This window comes from Moschus berezovskii, chromosome 19 (genome assembly GCF_049115385.1).
Source record: "Moschus berezovskii isolate FMDL1 chromosome 19, NW_MosBer_1.0, whole genome shotgun sequence".
In the NCBI taxonomy this organism is placed as follows: domain Eukaryota; kingdom Metazoa; phylum Chordata; class Mammalia; order Artiodactyla; family Moschidae; genus Moschus; species Moschus berezovskii.
The window spans coordinates 47,746,156-47,760,726 of NC_142478.1; the positions used below are offsets into that span (position 1 = coordinate 47,746,156).

At 61.8% G+C, this 14,571-nt stretch overlaps 1 protein-coding gene across 30 annotated transcripts in view; it reads right to left on the reverse strand.

The window, feature by feature from the left end:
• Window positions 1-550: 550 nt before the first annotated feature.
• Window positions 551-14,571, reverse strand: part of FBRSL1 (fibrosin like 1) — an 83,486-nt gene continuing 69,465 nt past the window's right edge. For 2 of the 30 annotated variants that reach the window (XM_088828087.1, XM_055404285.2), the window contains 13 exons: window positions 12,128-12,443; window positions 11,797-12,017; window positions 10,628-11,064; window positions 9,874-9,924; window positions 9,582-9,677; window positions 8,968-9,036; window positions 8,784-8,816; window positions 8,498-8,569; window positions 7,114-7,243; window positions 4,775-4,852; window positions 4,530-4,613; window positions 4,139-4,346; window positions 551-2,661 (listed from right to left, as the gene is read on the reverse strand). In XM_088828087.1, coding sequence (XP_088684213.1) covers window positions 1,827-2,661; window positions 4,139-4,346; window positions 4,530-4,613; window positions 4,775-4,852; window positions 7,114-7,243; window positions 8,498-8,569; window positions 8,784-8,816; window positions 8,968-9,036; window positions 9,582-9,677; window positions 9,874-9,924; window positions 10,628-11,064; window positions 11,797-12,017; window positions 12,128-12,443 — 2,630 coding nt within the window. In that variant the 3' untranslated portion in view covers window positions 551-1,826. The remainder of the gene's footprint in view (window positions 2,662-4,138; window positions 4,347-4,529; window positions 4,614-4,774; window positions 4,853-7,113; window positions 7,244-8,497; window positions 8,570-8,783; window positions 8,817-8,967; window positions 9,037-9,581; window positions 9,678-9,873; window positions 9,925-10,627; window positions 11,065-11,796; window positions 12,018-12,127; window positions 12,444-14,571) is intronic. The other 28 variants (XM_055404313.2, XM_055404300.2, XM_055404288.2 and 25 more) reach the window with 28 other exon arrangements.

Here is a 14,571-nt window from a genome sequence, read left to right on the forward strand (position 1 = left end):
CTCCTCACCCTAGGAAGCCAATCCAATTGGGGTGCAATGTCAGAGCCCCATTTCCAAACCATGCCAGGGCAGGGGTGCAGGCCTAGTGCCAAGCACAAGCAGCAGAGGCCCCACTGCAGGGCAGGCCTGCGCCTCTGCGCCTGTTTCCTCCAGCAGGTCAGAGCAGCAGCTCCACCCTTGCGCCCCTCCTTGCTGAGATCGCCCTCTCCAAAAACGGTCACCTGCTCTGCTAGGGTAGCAGGGAGTGAGGCCAGCCCTCCTGAGGACATGCACCCTGACCCCCAGTGCACAGACCCAGAGAACAAGTTCGGGGCAGGGGTGATGTGGCAGGTGACAGGGTGGGGACTGTGGGACCAAAGCAGTTGAAGGCAAGATGGAGATGCCAGCAAAGGTCAAAGGGAGGAGTCTTGGCAGCGGGAACTGCTTGGAGGAGCAAGCCCAGGGCAGGCAGGGCAGCCCTGGTGGGTGGGAGCCCGGGGTTGGCCGAAGGAACTGAGGGCGGGTACATGACCCCCACCTGCCACAAAGTCCCACAAAACACTCAACCACCTTTTCATCCAAAATCAAGGCTGTATTTACCTTCATTGGTTGATGTGAGAACAGACTGTTTAAAATAACCGGGGTCTACCGTGAAAACATAGGGTTGAAAATACAGAACAGAATAAAGCAAACAGCCAAGGATGGCCAAACCGAGGCTCCAATGCTCAGGACACAGGTGTGGACGTCAGGAAAGAAGGGATACTGATGACAGGGCATGGTGCCATTCACGGGGTTATGAAAGTAAGACTGAAACCAAAAGGAAATCATGCCAAAGCCTTGGCCGGTGGGAGAACATGAGACCGATGTCTTCTGACAGCCTCCATGGAGAAGAAACACAGGTTATTTCTTTTGTGATCAGCCTTGAGCCTCTTTACCTCCCAATCCCTACTCATCTGGGGTGGATCCCCAGACCACCGCACAGCCAGCCCGAGGTGCACGCACGTTCCAGGGCCGCTCCGCGGTCCCCCAGCGGCCTGGCCGCTCAAGCGCTTGCATAGTTGAAGGATGTTGCTGCCATTAAACGTCTGAGGGCAGTTCCAACTGACAGTGGGTGGGTTGTTGTGACCACCTTAAACAACCAACCAGAGAAATTTCTAGAAACTGTTTTTATAAAGTCTACCTAGGTTAAGAATTTAATAACATCATATATTTATATTAAGACTATTTACAGTTTCATTTTTCTTTTTAAAAAAACAAACCGAAAAAGAAACCCTTTTACACTTCTGCATAATAAGGCAAAAAAAGCTTTGTACATTATTATCTTAATATATATCTGTAACTTCGGTTCCAAGTACCAAGGGAGGGCCAGGGCCGGGCCTGAGAGGGGGCCTCACAGTGCATTGGACAAAATGACCGTTTTTTTTTTCTCCATAAATAAGACAAAAAAACCCCAGGGGCTCTGGAGACAGATCTGAGGCCATTAAATTGCAAAACCAAACTAAAAGTAAAAAAGCAAAAGTGTCTTTCGTTTCTCTTAAGTGTCTAAAGAGCACAAAGTTGAAAAAAATACAAATCTATTAAAAATGCTTCTCACCTGTGGGAAAAAAGGTACAAACTTGAATTTTTTTTTCCAGTAGCCTAATCTCAAGCTCGGAAAACAAAAGATCACCCCCAGAAAATCTGTGTGTGACACCCCCGACGCTTCGAGTGGAAAAGTGAGCGTCGCCACCCCAGGGCCGATGGAACTGTGCTTAGGTTCTAGAAACGGACGTTTTGTTTAGAAAAGTGGACAGCAGTGCGTTCCTGGAGGGGCCCCTGCACGCGCGGCAGGAGCGGCCCCGCGGCCACTACCGCGCCTCCACCTCCTGGGGGTTGCGGGACGGGGAATAGTCGCGGGCCTCGCCCTGCGCGCGGGCCCCCAGCGGCGTAGTCCTGCTCCGCGGCTGCCCGGGGGGCGTGGGGGGCCCGCCTGCGGCCACCAGCGGCGGCGGCGCGCCGAGTGCGGCGGCGGCGGTGGGCGGGGTCCGCGCCAGGAGGCTGTTGTGCAGCACGGCGGCGGCGGGCGCGAGGCGCGGGTAGTGCAGGGCGCCCAGTGCCGGCAGCAGCGCCGCGCCGTCCAGGTGCGCGGCCCGGGCGCGCTCCAGCTCGTCGCGGCGCGCCTCCCGCAGGCGCTCGGGGCTGTAGTCGTGCGGTTCGCGGTCCCGGTAGGGGCGCTCGGGCGGCTCGAGGAGGGCGACGGGGCCCGGGCCCGGCGGGGCGCGGCGGGGCAGCTCCGGGCCGCGGTAGGCGTCGCGCGGCGACTCCCACGCGAAGGCCGGACGCTCGCGGCCCGCGGGGCCCGGGCCGGGCTGTGGGGGCGCGTCACCGTCCTCCCCGCGCTCCTCCTTGACCTTCACGTCGCTCTGGGACCGCTCGGCCAGCGCCTCGTGCGGCTTCCCGGGCTCGCGGCCCAGGAGACCAGCCAGGCGCAGGCCTTCCCCCAGGGCCATCTTGCTGGGCTTGGGGCCATCCTCCCTGGCCGGGGAGCGGCTCTCCTTGATGCGGAGCTCAGCCTCGCGTTCGGAGGGGATCCCGGGCCGGCCCGGATCGCCCTGGCCCCGGAGCACGAGGCCACTGCCTGGGTGGCCCAAAGGCGCCGCTGGAGAGGCCCGGCTCAGCAGGCGTGTCTTTTCCAGGAGATCCCTGGGAGCGACAACACAGACACACCCTCCTCAGCCTGACGGGACACCCTGCAGCGAGTTCCTCTGCCACCAAGTTCCCGCCTCAATGTGGCACCCTCACTGTCCACTGCAGTGACCTCAGCGTCCTTGTGTGCGGGTGTGTGTCCACTGAGCACTCAAGGTTCCTGTGGAATTACTGCTAGTGGCACCCATCAACACACACGTGGTGATCATAACCCACACACCCACAAGGATACCCCCATACCTACCTCCCCCACCACAGGCAACTCTGGAGCCCAACTTTGCTCCTGTGCTCAGAAGCACAGACTTCTCCACCAGAACCCAGGCCCCTGAGCCCCTGAGCCAGGAGCAGCCCTTCAGTGCTGAACTTTGGGAAGTCCTACTCCCGCTCAGACCCACTGATCCACTGGAGGGACGGGGTTCTGAAACCCCCTTCTGGTGGGTGTGTGTGGCCCAGCTGGGGCTCACCAGAGTTCCACCCTCCCCATCCCAGTCTGGTTCTCACCCATGAGGTGCCACTCTACGTTTTAGCCCTTTGGCCCTGAGGCTGGGAGCAAGGTGGGCATGACCACCACCCTGATGAGGGGCTGGGATGGCAGCTGAGCTTGAGTGCATCAGGTGCCCAGGTCCCCCTCCAACCCTCACTGCTGCACCTGGCTACCCTGACTGTACTTGCAGCCCGCCCTCTTGACCCTGCTTTCCCCACGGGGGGCTGCAGTTCCCTGGGCTCCTGACCCTCCGCGGTGACAGTGACGGTTGTAGGATGTGAGCAGGCCCTGGGGTGCTCCCTGGCACCCTTCCTGGGGCCTATGACAAATGTCCCCGTCATCTTCTAGACCACCCCCTCCCTCACTGTGCTCTGAGGTTCTGCCCAACACCTAGCTTGCAGCAATGCCTGGACCTGGCTGGAAGGGCTGGCCAGGGGCTCGCCCATGACTCCTCCAGAACCAAGTCCCGGACTCCGATGCTCCCATTAATGCAGGCTCCCTCCTGCCCTGCCCTGGCCTAGCTCTGCTGCCCATGGGGCGAGGGGTGGAACACACAACCTCAGCCCCCATCCTCCAGCCCAGCGGGCTCCCCACAGGTGTACTTCCCAGACCTGGCACCCCCTGGTGGTTCAGTAGCCCCCCTCCAGCTCTGCCCTGTGGGTCTGAGCTCCCTCCAGACCCCACTATGGTCCAGAAGCCCACCGTCCCTGCCAAGGCTTTGGTGGAAGTAACCCTCATCCTGGATGGTACCTGCCCAGATCATGCCCCAGCAAGTCTTCTGTGGGAACAGGTGGAGTGTATGGACTCGGGGGTCCCCTTCCCCTGGTCTTTCCTACCCCAAGGATGCAGTCTTTGCGTCCTCCCACAGAAGGAGATTTCAGTTTGCCCCCTTGGGTTCAGTAGAGGTGGCTGGGGGCTGCAGGTGCGGCGGCGGGGGTCGGGGGGGGGCAGGGAGCTGGCGGAATGGGCAGCAGAGGAGTCCCTACTCACCGGTCCCGCTCCTCCTTGCCCTTGTCCAGCTCTCGGTCGTGGTTGGTCAGGGCTGAGACCCGCTCGGCGTCTACGGGCTTGGGCCACGGGGGTGGCGTGGGGAAGGAGGGTGGTGCTCGGTGCAGCCGGTTCCAGGCCTCATGGGGGCTGGGCAGGCCGTGCAGCGTGGGGCCCTCCTTGGGGGCAAAGATGCCGCCGCCGCCGGGAGCTGGGGGGTGGCGGCAGAGGGTGAGGCCGGGGTGCCAGGGAGGAGCACACACAGGGAGATGCCCAACCCCAGGCCCGCGTTCGCCCTGAGGAGACGAGGGGCGCCAGTCCGCCCACTGTCGCTGGAGCCCTAATGCACATCCATGCCCGTGCAAGGGGGGGAGCAGGTGGCGGGGTCACTCACTCAGTGCGTGGCTGCCGAGGCCTCCGAAGGCGTTGCTGCCCAGGCTCCCCAGGCCCCCAAAGGTGCTTGATCTGCTGAAAGGGTCTGTGGGTACAGCAAGCACTCAGCAATTTGTGTGCACCGGGCCCTCCCCCACCCCGGGGCTCCAGAACCTGGCGGGTACCACCTGTACAATCTGAGGGTGCCCTGGGTCTTGGGGGTCAGCACAGGCCAACCAGACTGTACACATCTCAGGGGACACCTACCTGTCAAGTGAGCAGTGGGCAGGAAGCTGCCAGGATGTGCTGAGGGTCCAAACGGGCTGGTGGCGGGATGGGTGGCACCTGGGGAGGGGTAGGCTGTTGGAGGCCTGGGTGCACCTGGGGCCCCATCTGTGCCTCCTTCCCAGGGTGGCTGCACTTCCCTGGCTGCTCAACCTCCCCTTCCAAGCTCAGGACCAGCTGGGAAGTAGGCTTTCATCTCCCTGAGTCTGGAGGACCACGATGCGGGGGAGCAGGGAGGGAGGTGCTGAGAGTAGTGAAGCCCCCAGAGGAAACAGGGCAGAGCAAAGGCCTGAGGCTGAGCCTTGAGGGGCTGCTCCCACAGCCAGCTACCCTCTGAGGTCCCAACCAGAGCTAACAAACAATCCTGGTCATGTGACAGTGGGTGAGGCTTGGTGCAGATGGACAATGGCCCGAAGATGGCAGCCCCTCCGGTGGTGTCCCCTGGCCACAGCCTACAGGCATCACTGCAGCATCAGCCCCGCTCCCCCGATGCCCCCAGAACTGAATCTGGAGGGCAGCTGAGTGGGCCTGGTCCCGAGAAGGGGCTGCTGGGTCAAGGGTCGACCCTGCTGCTTAGGGTGTCCCACCTTCTGTCTAGAGGTGAATTTCTGGTGAGACCTGAGAGCGGCGCCCCCTCCACCTGTGGGGACCCTAACAGTGGAGTGCTCCTGTCTGCCTGCCATGGGTGTCACAGGCGGGCTCCTCCACCCAGACAAACGCAGGTTTAGTTCCCAGAGAGCTTCCACCTAGAAACGCGATCTCATTTCTAAGTGACCTGATGAAGAAATCACACCAGAACTTAGGATACAGTTGGTCCCAGTGCCGAAGAGGATGCTATGAGAACAGTCAGGGAAACGTGCTGCCTTAAAGAGCTACACCCCGAGAAAAGGCCAACGAGCTGATACTCCCTGGGGAAGAGGACGGCAACATGCAGATGGGAGAAACACAGACGCCAGATGGGCGGGGGGAGGCGGGCATCAGGTGGGGACAGCAGGGCCCTGGTCTAGGTGGGGCATGTGCTGGGGGACGTGGACACACAGCAGGACGAGGCCATGGGTGGACGGAAGCATAGAGGGGCCCAGGCCACAGTCTGTAGGCTAAGGCCTAAGAAGTCAGCTGGCCGCCAGGGCTGAGGCCCAGATGGGAGGCGCTCTACTTTCTGAGGGACCCTGACACCTGGGAGATGCCTCTGCCCTGGCTGGGGACTGGAGGCCATGAGGATGGTGGAGTGGGGGCTGGGAAGAGCCGCCCAGCTCACAGGCCAGCCAGCTGATCCCATCACACCACTGCACTAACGGGCTGCCTGCACAGACTGACAGTGGGTGGGGCTGATCGAGCATGAGCTTGCGGCAGGGTGTGAGCAGGGTGGATGTAAGCAGTGGTCAGGGAAGGTTCTCTGAGGAGGTGACATCCTTCAAGGGCCTGACAGCTGGGGAGGAGGCAGCAACAGCCCTGTGGGCTCCAGACCGTCAGCCTGAGGCCTGCCGCACAGCTGCCCTGGGCCGGCGTCTGGGAACTCGGGTTTCAGGAGGTTTCTCACCTTCCTCTGATAGGAATACCTCACTCACATGTGCTCAGATTGTTTGTGCGAACAGTGTGGTTTGTGCGGAGCACCCGCTTTCCTTTCAGGAGTCTGGGTTTTGGTCCAGGCACACACAGGTGCCTACGTGACTGGCCCCCAGAAAGAAGCCGGGGCGCTGGGTCCCCACAAGCTTCCCTGGGAGACAGCCTCTTGCCCTGTTGTCAGGGCTCCTTTCTGGGGAATAAAGTGCGTCCTGGAGCTCCTCAGGCAGTCCTCAGGAGACACCCAACTTCCACCCTCCCCCCTTCCTTGCCGACAGATGTGCGTCCCTTGGCTGCAGTGCATACAGCTGGGGGGCGGTGTGAGACATGGGTTGAGTCCTGGGAGCGCCACAAGCCTAGGGGTGGTCCTAGGGACCCCACATAGTGAGGCTGTGGTGTGGCTGCTGGCAGAAGTGAGCATGGAACAGAGGCTCTGGAGCAGCTTCCCACTATTTGGATAATAGCCGAACCCTTCCTGGGAGGGAAGCCCCAGAGAGGAAGGTGGCCTGGGCCAGAGCATGGGCAGGGTCAGGTCAGCTGTGGGGACACCTCTGGGGGGCAGGGGGAGAAGCCTCAGGCGGGCAGGACTGCCAGACCCCACCTGCTACGGCTAGAAAAACAAAAGTGCCGCCCAAGCAGCCGCAGCCCTCCTGTGCCCACACCAGCCAGAGGAGAAAGGCGAGACCGCGTCTGCTGGGCCATCCCTGGGCCTGCACAGTGGCCGGGTCTGCCAGCTCCCCTGGGCCAGGCCGCCTTACCCGAGCTGGAGAAGAGGGGCCGGGCCAGGTCCTGTGGGTAGTGGAATCCGGCGAACACGCCCGGGGCAGGGGGTCTGCTGAACAAGTCCAGCTTGGTGCCCACGTCCAGCTTGTGGGGCTCCAGCTGCATCTGCCGGGACAGAGCGTGTATAGGGGCCGGAGGCCGGGCCTCTGTCCTGCTCGCCACCAGGCTGCCGATGAGCTGGACAACAAGGTGTGATGCCCCCTGCTCCGCTGGCCTCGCTCAGTGGGCGGAGAGACAGGTAAGAGTCATCCTGACCATGTGTCAGCGACGCGGGGTAACCGAAACGTCGTCACGTGTGGTCGATATAGGAGGTTCCCGATTGTGGCGTTTCACTCCTGTTTATATGGTCTTTGAAAGCTGGTGTTTTACACTTAAAACTCATCTCAATTTGGATGCTACATTTTCATTAAAAATATTGTTTAGATTTTGTAAGTTGAGTTGGAAAAGTACATGCGCACACCCAAGTCTTTCCAGTTTTCCAATGGCTAAATTTACCATGAGTATTAAAATTTAAATGTATTAAATAAAACTAAGATGCCAGCCCCTGGGTCACTAGGGCCGCGGGAGGCACGGGGTGAGCCGAGTCCATCGAGTTCTTCCTGCTGTGGTGACAGCAGAGGGGTGCCCCCCACCCTGCCTGCTCCACTGCACCTTCCAGGCACCCTGCCTGAGTATATCCGTCATAAATCCCTTTCTGTGACTTGTCCTTTGTAACCCACTTAGGGTGCGATGATTTAAAAATGCCTTGAGTAAGGGTAACGTGTTACCTGAGATGACAGACAAGAGTGTAGAGACCCTTCTGTGATACGGGGAGCGGGGTCCCATCCTGGCCTCCCTCAGTGCCCCAGCCCACTGCCCCTGGCTGCAAGTCCCCAGGCTTCCCAGGGCCGCCTCTTCCCTGAATCACTCAGCCAGGTCATCTGGCATCACCCACTAGGGGGAAGGACGGCCTCAAGCTGGGCTCCTCTTCACCACCTGTCCCCCCCCAGGAGCATGCAGGCTCCATGAGTGCTTAGGTTCATCTTTGTCCGTGGCCCACAGCAGACACTTAATAAACACTTGGGGGAAAGGGGGAGCCAGGCCAAAGGCCCCCTGGGAGGGCCTGACTGACAGCAGGGAGGCCCGCAAGGTCAGCTCCTCCCTAACCCTGCCTGAGTCATCCCGGGTGACCAGGTGGGAAGTGACTTTGAGTTCCCCATACACTTTTGTCTTTCTCCCCAGCTCTGACCCCTGCTGGCCCGGCCCAGCGCTGGGGCGAGGGGCACATGCGCACACATGTGGACGCTGGGGAGGGCCTGGCCCAAGGAGGGCGCCCTCTGAGCCGCAGGCCTGGCTGGCAGGACGAGCAGTCCAGCTCACCTTTATCTTCTGCTGATGGTGGTAGATCTGCCAGGCGATCTGCACGTGCACAGCGCACCACTTCCCCGGCTTCTGCGACGGGGGGATGGGCTCAGCCTCGCGGCCAGAACCGTCTCCTCACTCCCCACCCCCAGATCCCTGCTGTCACAGGGCACCCCTGTGCCACCCAAGAGTCCTCCCTGGCCTCAGACCCTCCCGGAAGGTCCCGCCGGGCCCCTTCCTCCCAAGGTGAGACACGCACAGGCACACACACAGACCTTACACATGCAAGCACGCACACACTCACCCTGATTGCTGTCCGGTACGGGTCGGACACCTGCTGTCAACAGAGGAGGAAGTGTTAGACCCAGGCTCTGCAAGCAGTCAAGCCCAGAGGGGTTGGGGAGGGGGGACTATGTGAGCCCTGTTGAGCCGTGCTGGCTGGACGCCCACCCGGGAAGGAGAGAGGCAAGAACACTGCTGCCACCTACCCCGGGGGCTTTCTGCAGGAGGGTGTGAACCGCACTGGCCCGGCCTGTTAACTCGAGTGGGTTTGAAGTCTGAGGGGAAAGAGGGACACCGCACAAGACCACTTTGCAGGCTCTGTGCTCAGGTGGCTGCAAACCGCCCCCCAAGGGCACCGGTGTCCGCCTTGCCCTCCTTGTGGGGCCCTGCACGCTGTCACCCAGGATGGTCTGGCCTCCCACCACATCCTCCGTCCGGAGGTTTCTGAAAAGGCGGCAGAAGACTCTGATCACTGTGCTGGGCAAAGGAGCCCTGCTGCAGGGAAGGTGAGCAAAGCAAGCCCAGTCCCTGGTGCCTGGGCCTCCTGCAGTGTGGATGGCCTTGGGTGGCTGCTGTCCACTCTCCACCTCTGCTCCTGTGCACTGCTCCTCCCACCCCCCAACCCTGAGTGCTCCCAGCTGAGGAGCGAACAAGTGAAGCAAGGCTCTCCTGGCCCCGAAGATCAGGGTATTCTGCACTGAGGTGAAGGCCCTTCAGGTGCTACCCGGGATCATGACTGCCCTGCAAGATGCTGGTTGGGGGGGGGCAGTCCTGCAGCCCCTGCCCACCGTACCCACCCCCTCCCGGGAGCAGCTGGTACCTTGGGCTGAAAAGCACCCTGCAGGGATCCAAAGGGGCCTGGGTGTGGGAGCAGGGCGGGCAGTCCTGGGACGGCCGGAGGGAAGGGCGGGAAAAACTGCAAGAGAAGGTGGGAGGGCTGTTCCAGGGGCCTCGCCGGGCACTCGGACGTCCTGGGCAGGGGCGCTGGGCCTGGCCCTCCGGTCCCCACCCTGCCTCGCCTGCACTAGGGTGGGAGGCTACAGAGACAAGGCGCAGCCCGACCTCCACACCCCCACCCTGCTGGCGACCCCAGGGCACACAGGGACACTCACGTTGGAATGTCGGAAGTAGGGGCTGTCCAGCTTGGGCGTGTACTTGTCAAACTGGAAGGGAAGGAGGCAGAGAGTGAGGCCTCCCAACCGTGCTGACACCCTCCATTGGCCAAGTGCCCACCCACACCGCCAGGCCGGGCAGCGGCCTGAATGAGGCTGGCGGCCTCCAGCCAGCTGTCCTCCAGGCTCCCCAAGGGTGCTGGCCCATGGCCCTTCCCTGTTCTAGTGACCTCAGCATAGGAGGTGCAGACTCGCCCACCTGGGTGACTGCAGCCACGATTGGGAGGGTAGGGCCTGGAGCCCAGGGCTGGTGGTCAAGTTACAGGGTACACCAAGGCCACTGCTAACTGGCCAGTGCCAAAACAAAGCCGGGAGGGGACTCTGCCCATAGCAGCTGGCCTGGGGATAAGATCTTGAGGCTCAGGAACGTGGGAAGAGCCCTCATCTGCATGGCCCCAGTCCTGGCCCTCCTGACGTGCTGCCTTGCTGCCATCTGAGACACTGAGGACCCTACATGGGTGCAACTGACCCCACGGTCATGGGGACGGGGGTGTTCACCCAGGCCCAGGGCAGGGAGCTTCATGGGATGACCTGGGAGCGGGGCTGGGGGGCACCAGAGGAGGGGCTGGACGGACAGACGGACCGAGCGGGGCGGTGTCAGCCTGCATGCGTGCAGAGAGCGTCTGCGTGTGCCTGCTGCGCGTCCCGCGCCCGGCCGCCCCCTCCCCGCCTGCCGGCGCTGCAGCCTACGCACCGGCGGGGGTGCGGCGGGTGGCGGGAGCGGCGGCGGGGGCGGCCCGGCAGGGAAGGGGGCGAATGTGTGTTGGTGCTGGTGTGTGTGCTGGTGTGTGTGTTGGTGCTGGTGGAACTCCGCCCGCAGCAGAGCTCCCGGGCCCAGGGGGGCGCTCTGGACCAGAAAACGCGCGTTCAGCTCTTGCCTGAGCAGCTCGTGATCTACAAGAGAAAAAGAGAGAGACAGAGAGGCACGTCGGCCACGGGCTCCCGGCGGGGCGAGGCGGATAGTCACCTGGCACTCCCGGTTTCGGCAGGCCAAGCCGTGATGGCCGCTCGCTAGGTGCGGGCCCCAGGGTGGAGGTAAGAGAGGTGCCTGTGACCAAGTACCAATCAGAATCCCCGAATGAGGCTGGCAATACATGATTGGCTGGCTGAATGAGATCAACAGGCTGGCATCTAAAGGCAAGAGAGAACACGGTGAGCCACCCTGGGAGCCCGAGACAGCCCTGTTGGGGAGCCCTGCCCATCCCAGCCTCCCCCAGACCATTGTCTTGGTCCCAGTCTGGGGCACTGAGCTGCTCCCAACTGAGCTGGGCTCAGACTTTTAGAAAAAAATTGGAGACCCATGGAAAAGTCCTTAGTGACCTAAGATTTGGCCATGAGGGGGGGTACTTGCTGGAATCAAGCAGCGAGGGAGAGGTCAGGCTAGCTGCAGTTCATCTGGGGACCCTCTACCCCACAATTCAGCCCTATCCACCCCTGCCCCCCTAGCAGCCTAGGGATGGAGGGATGGAAGGAGACACACAGCAGGCCCTGGGAGCCCTCATCGCAGTGAAAACTGAGCAGCTCCAAGTTATACCAATTCCTGGCTCCCAACTGCCCTACTAGGCTTGGCAAGGGTTCAGAACGGAGCAGGGAGTGTGTGTCCGTGTACACGTGTGCACCCGTGTATCTGTGTGTGTGTACACCGAGGCCCTGGCAGGAAATCATCTTTGCCCTGCACTGATGGTCTGCTAGGGCGCTGCTATCCTGCTGGGGGTGGTCTGGAGGAGCAGGAGGGAGAAAAGTCTGCATCTCGGAGGCCAACCCCCCCTCCCCAGGGGCCATGTCCCTCCCTGCCCAGGGATGAGGAGCCCAGAGTGGAGCGGGGACAGTGACCCTGGCCCGACCGACGGCACCCAGACCTACCGGCGGGGTGTCCTGGGAGGACCAGGCTGTTGGCCGGCAGCGCCGGGGGCGGGGGCAGTGTCGGGGGCGCGGCGAACATGGCCGCCGCGTGGTGCTGGTGCTGGGCCTGCGAGCGGAGCGCCAAGTGTGAGGTAGAGAGGTGGGGGCCCGGCCCGTGAGGCGACAGGGACGCGTGCTTCGCGAGCCCCAGGCTGGTACCGCTGCTGGCACTGCTGCTCCTGCTGCAGGGAGGGGCGCTCAGTGCCCGGCCACGCGCCTTGCCTCCGCGCCGCCCCGCGCCCGCCTGAGGCCACACAGGCTCGGCCCCGCGCCCACCTGAGGCTATGCCCACCTGAGGCTGTGCAGGCCGTTGTGCGCGGCCGGGCCAGGGCCCGGGAAGGCGCCCGGAGGGAGAGGCACGTGCGTCAGGAGCGGGGCCCGGGGCTGCGAGGGCGCGGGTGGCAGCTGCGGGGCGAGGCGGGGCAGCGCCGGGGCCTCCTTCTTGACCAGCAGGCTGCCCGCGGTGCTGGCGGAGGGCAGGACCGGTGCGGGGCTGCGCACGGGGGCCAGGAAGGGCGGCTCGGTGCTCAGCTCGCGGCTGCGCTCCAGACCAGAGACCTTGGGCGCTGCCCCGGTCTTGGCCTCAGACTTCTCGCCCAGCGTGGGGCCTGCGGAGAGAGCGGAAGGGGTGAGTCTGGGGTTCAGGATCATCTCCGAAGGGGAACTAGGTGGTGCAGAGCCCCTGCCCACAACACCTTGGTATAACCCAGCCCTTGCTCCCCGGGGAGGCTACCTGTCTGGAGGGCCAACCACCAAGGCATGTCCTGCACCTCCTGCTCATGGCCATCTCAGTGCAGGGGCTCTTGTGGCCCCGTTTTATGGAGGGAGACTCAAATGCGTGAGAGCCGGCTCAGTCTGGGCGCTGGGCTCCAAGCTCTGCTGCCCTATCTCCCACCACGGTAGCGTCACTTGAGTGAGTGGTTGCTCTTTCTTGACCCACCTGACTGACCCAGGGCCTAAGCTCTTTTTTGGGTCCTCACCCTGGGGGAGACTTTCTGGATGACCAGCCTTGCCTAGTCTGTTGGGAGAAAGTGGCTCCCTCAACTCATCACCACCCAGAGCCTCTGCTCCCCTGAGCTCCAGGCTTGCCTTTGGGCCATCAGCAAGCCAGTTTGCTCATTCCAAACCCTCCTTTTGAAGCTGATCCAAGCGAGGTCTCAGGTCATGTGCCCAGGGGCCAGGTGGAAAGCATGTGTCCAGGCCAGGGGAGGCACCACTACCCATCTGAGCAGCTCTGCCTTCAGGGGATGACATCCCAGTTTTCCAGGAGGAGTGGAAATTCAGGTTACTGAATGTGTTTGCTTCATCTGGCCTGTTGGTTGACTCCACTTCCTCCTCCAGGCCCAGGGGCCCATGCAGGCGGCAGCCATGCAGAGTGACGCGCTGGCCACAGCCTCCCCTGTGGCTGCAGGGCAGTGTAACCCATAACCCAGGCTGGCAGAGAGATGTCTCCTCTGCAAGGCGACACCTCCCTGCCTTGGGCCTGTTTGCTTAGGAACAGACCTGAGGAGGGGGCCACTGCCACCACTCCTGCAAGGAGGACAGGAAGCTGTCAGCCCACGTGCTCACAGCTGTCCGGGGAGGCTGGCCCTCTCTCCCCGCCTATCTCTCTCACTTCTCCACACGCAAGGCTCTTGCAAAGTGAGAGCAGCCATCAGAACCCAAAGAGCCAGGCACGGGCCATGCAGACCTGGATGTGACCCCAGGCCTGCCACCAATGCTCCAGCCCTTCTGGAAAGTCCTGAAATCTCTAGAGCCTCCTGCCATTGACAAAACCATGAGCGCTTCTACTGATCACCCCTCTCCAACTATGCACCTCTCTGGACACCTCAAAGCCTTGCCCAGTTCCCTGAACTCTGATGAATCATAACCTCCAGAACTTGGGACTGTGACCTTATTTGGAAAAAGGGTCTTGGTAGCCATAATCAAGCTAAGAATCTCCAGGTGAGATCAGCTGGGAATTGGGGGTTGAGGGTGCCTAAATCCAGTGAAGGTGCCCTTAGAAGAGACAAGAAGAGGAAGGGGCCACATGAAGACAGAGGCAGAGATGGCCAGGATGCAGCCAGAAGCCTGGGGATGCCCACACTTGCAGGCAGTATCAGGAGCTGGAAGAGGGAGCAGGGACTCCTCCCCCGGAGCCTCTGGAGGGAGCACAATCCTGCACACACCTGACTCCAGACTTCTGGTCTGCAGAACTATGAGCCTGTTGTTTCAAGCCACACGGTTTGTGATCATTTGTTGAAACTGGTAACACCCTACATTAATTCTGTCTGAAATGTCCGCTGAGCATGCCTGGCTCCAAGGAGCCTCCGGTGGGCCTCCTTACCCAGACTCTTCAGCAGGCATCGGCTCTGCTGCAGTGCCTGACTTGAGGAAAGGGCTTCCTGAGCTAAAGGCACGTACAGGCCATGCCCAGCTACCAGACCAGCAGGACCTGTGGTGCACTGGGTACCCCAAGGCCTGTCCTGTGTAGTCATGTCCTAAGGGAGCCTCCCAAGCAAAAAGACTCCTTCTCTGTACTGGGTCCAGCGATACCCACTCTGGGCCACAGCCACGACCAACAGGCTGGGCTACAAAGGGCTACCCTGGCCTTGATGGGATGGTGCTGGTCAGAAGAGCTTTCTGCGATGATGGGATGCCAGGCACCTGTGCCGTCCCACTTGGGGTTCACTGGCTATGGCGAGTGAGTCTAGTCTGTCTCATGTTATTTCAACAGCCACACATGTGGTAGTGGCC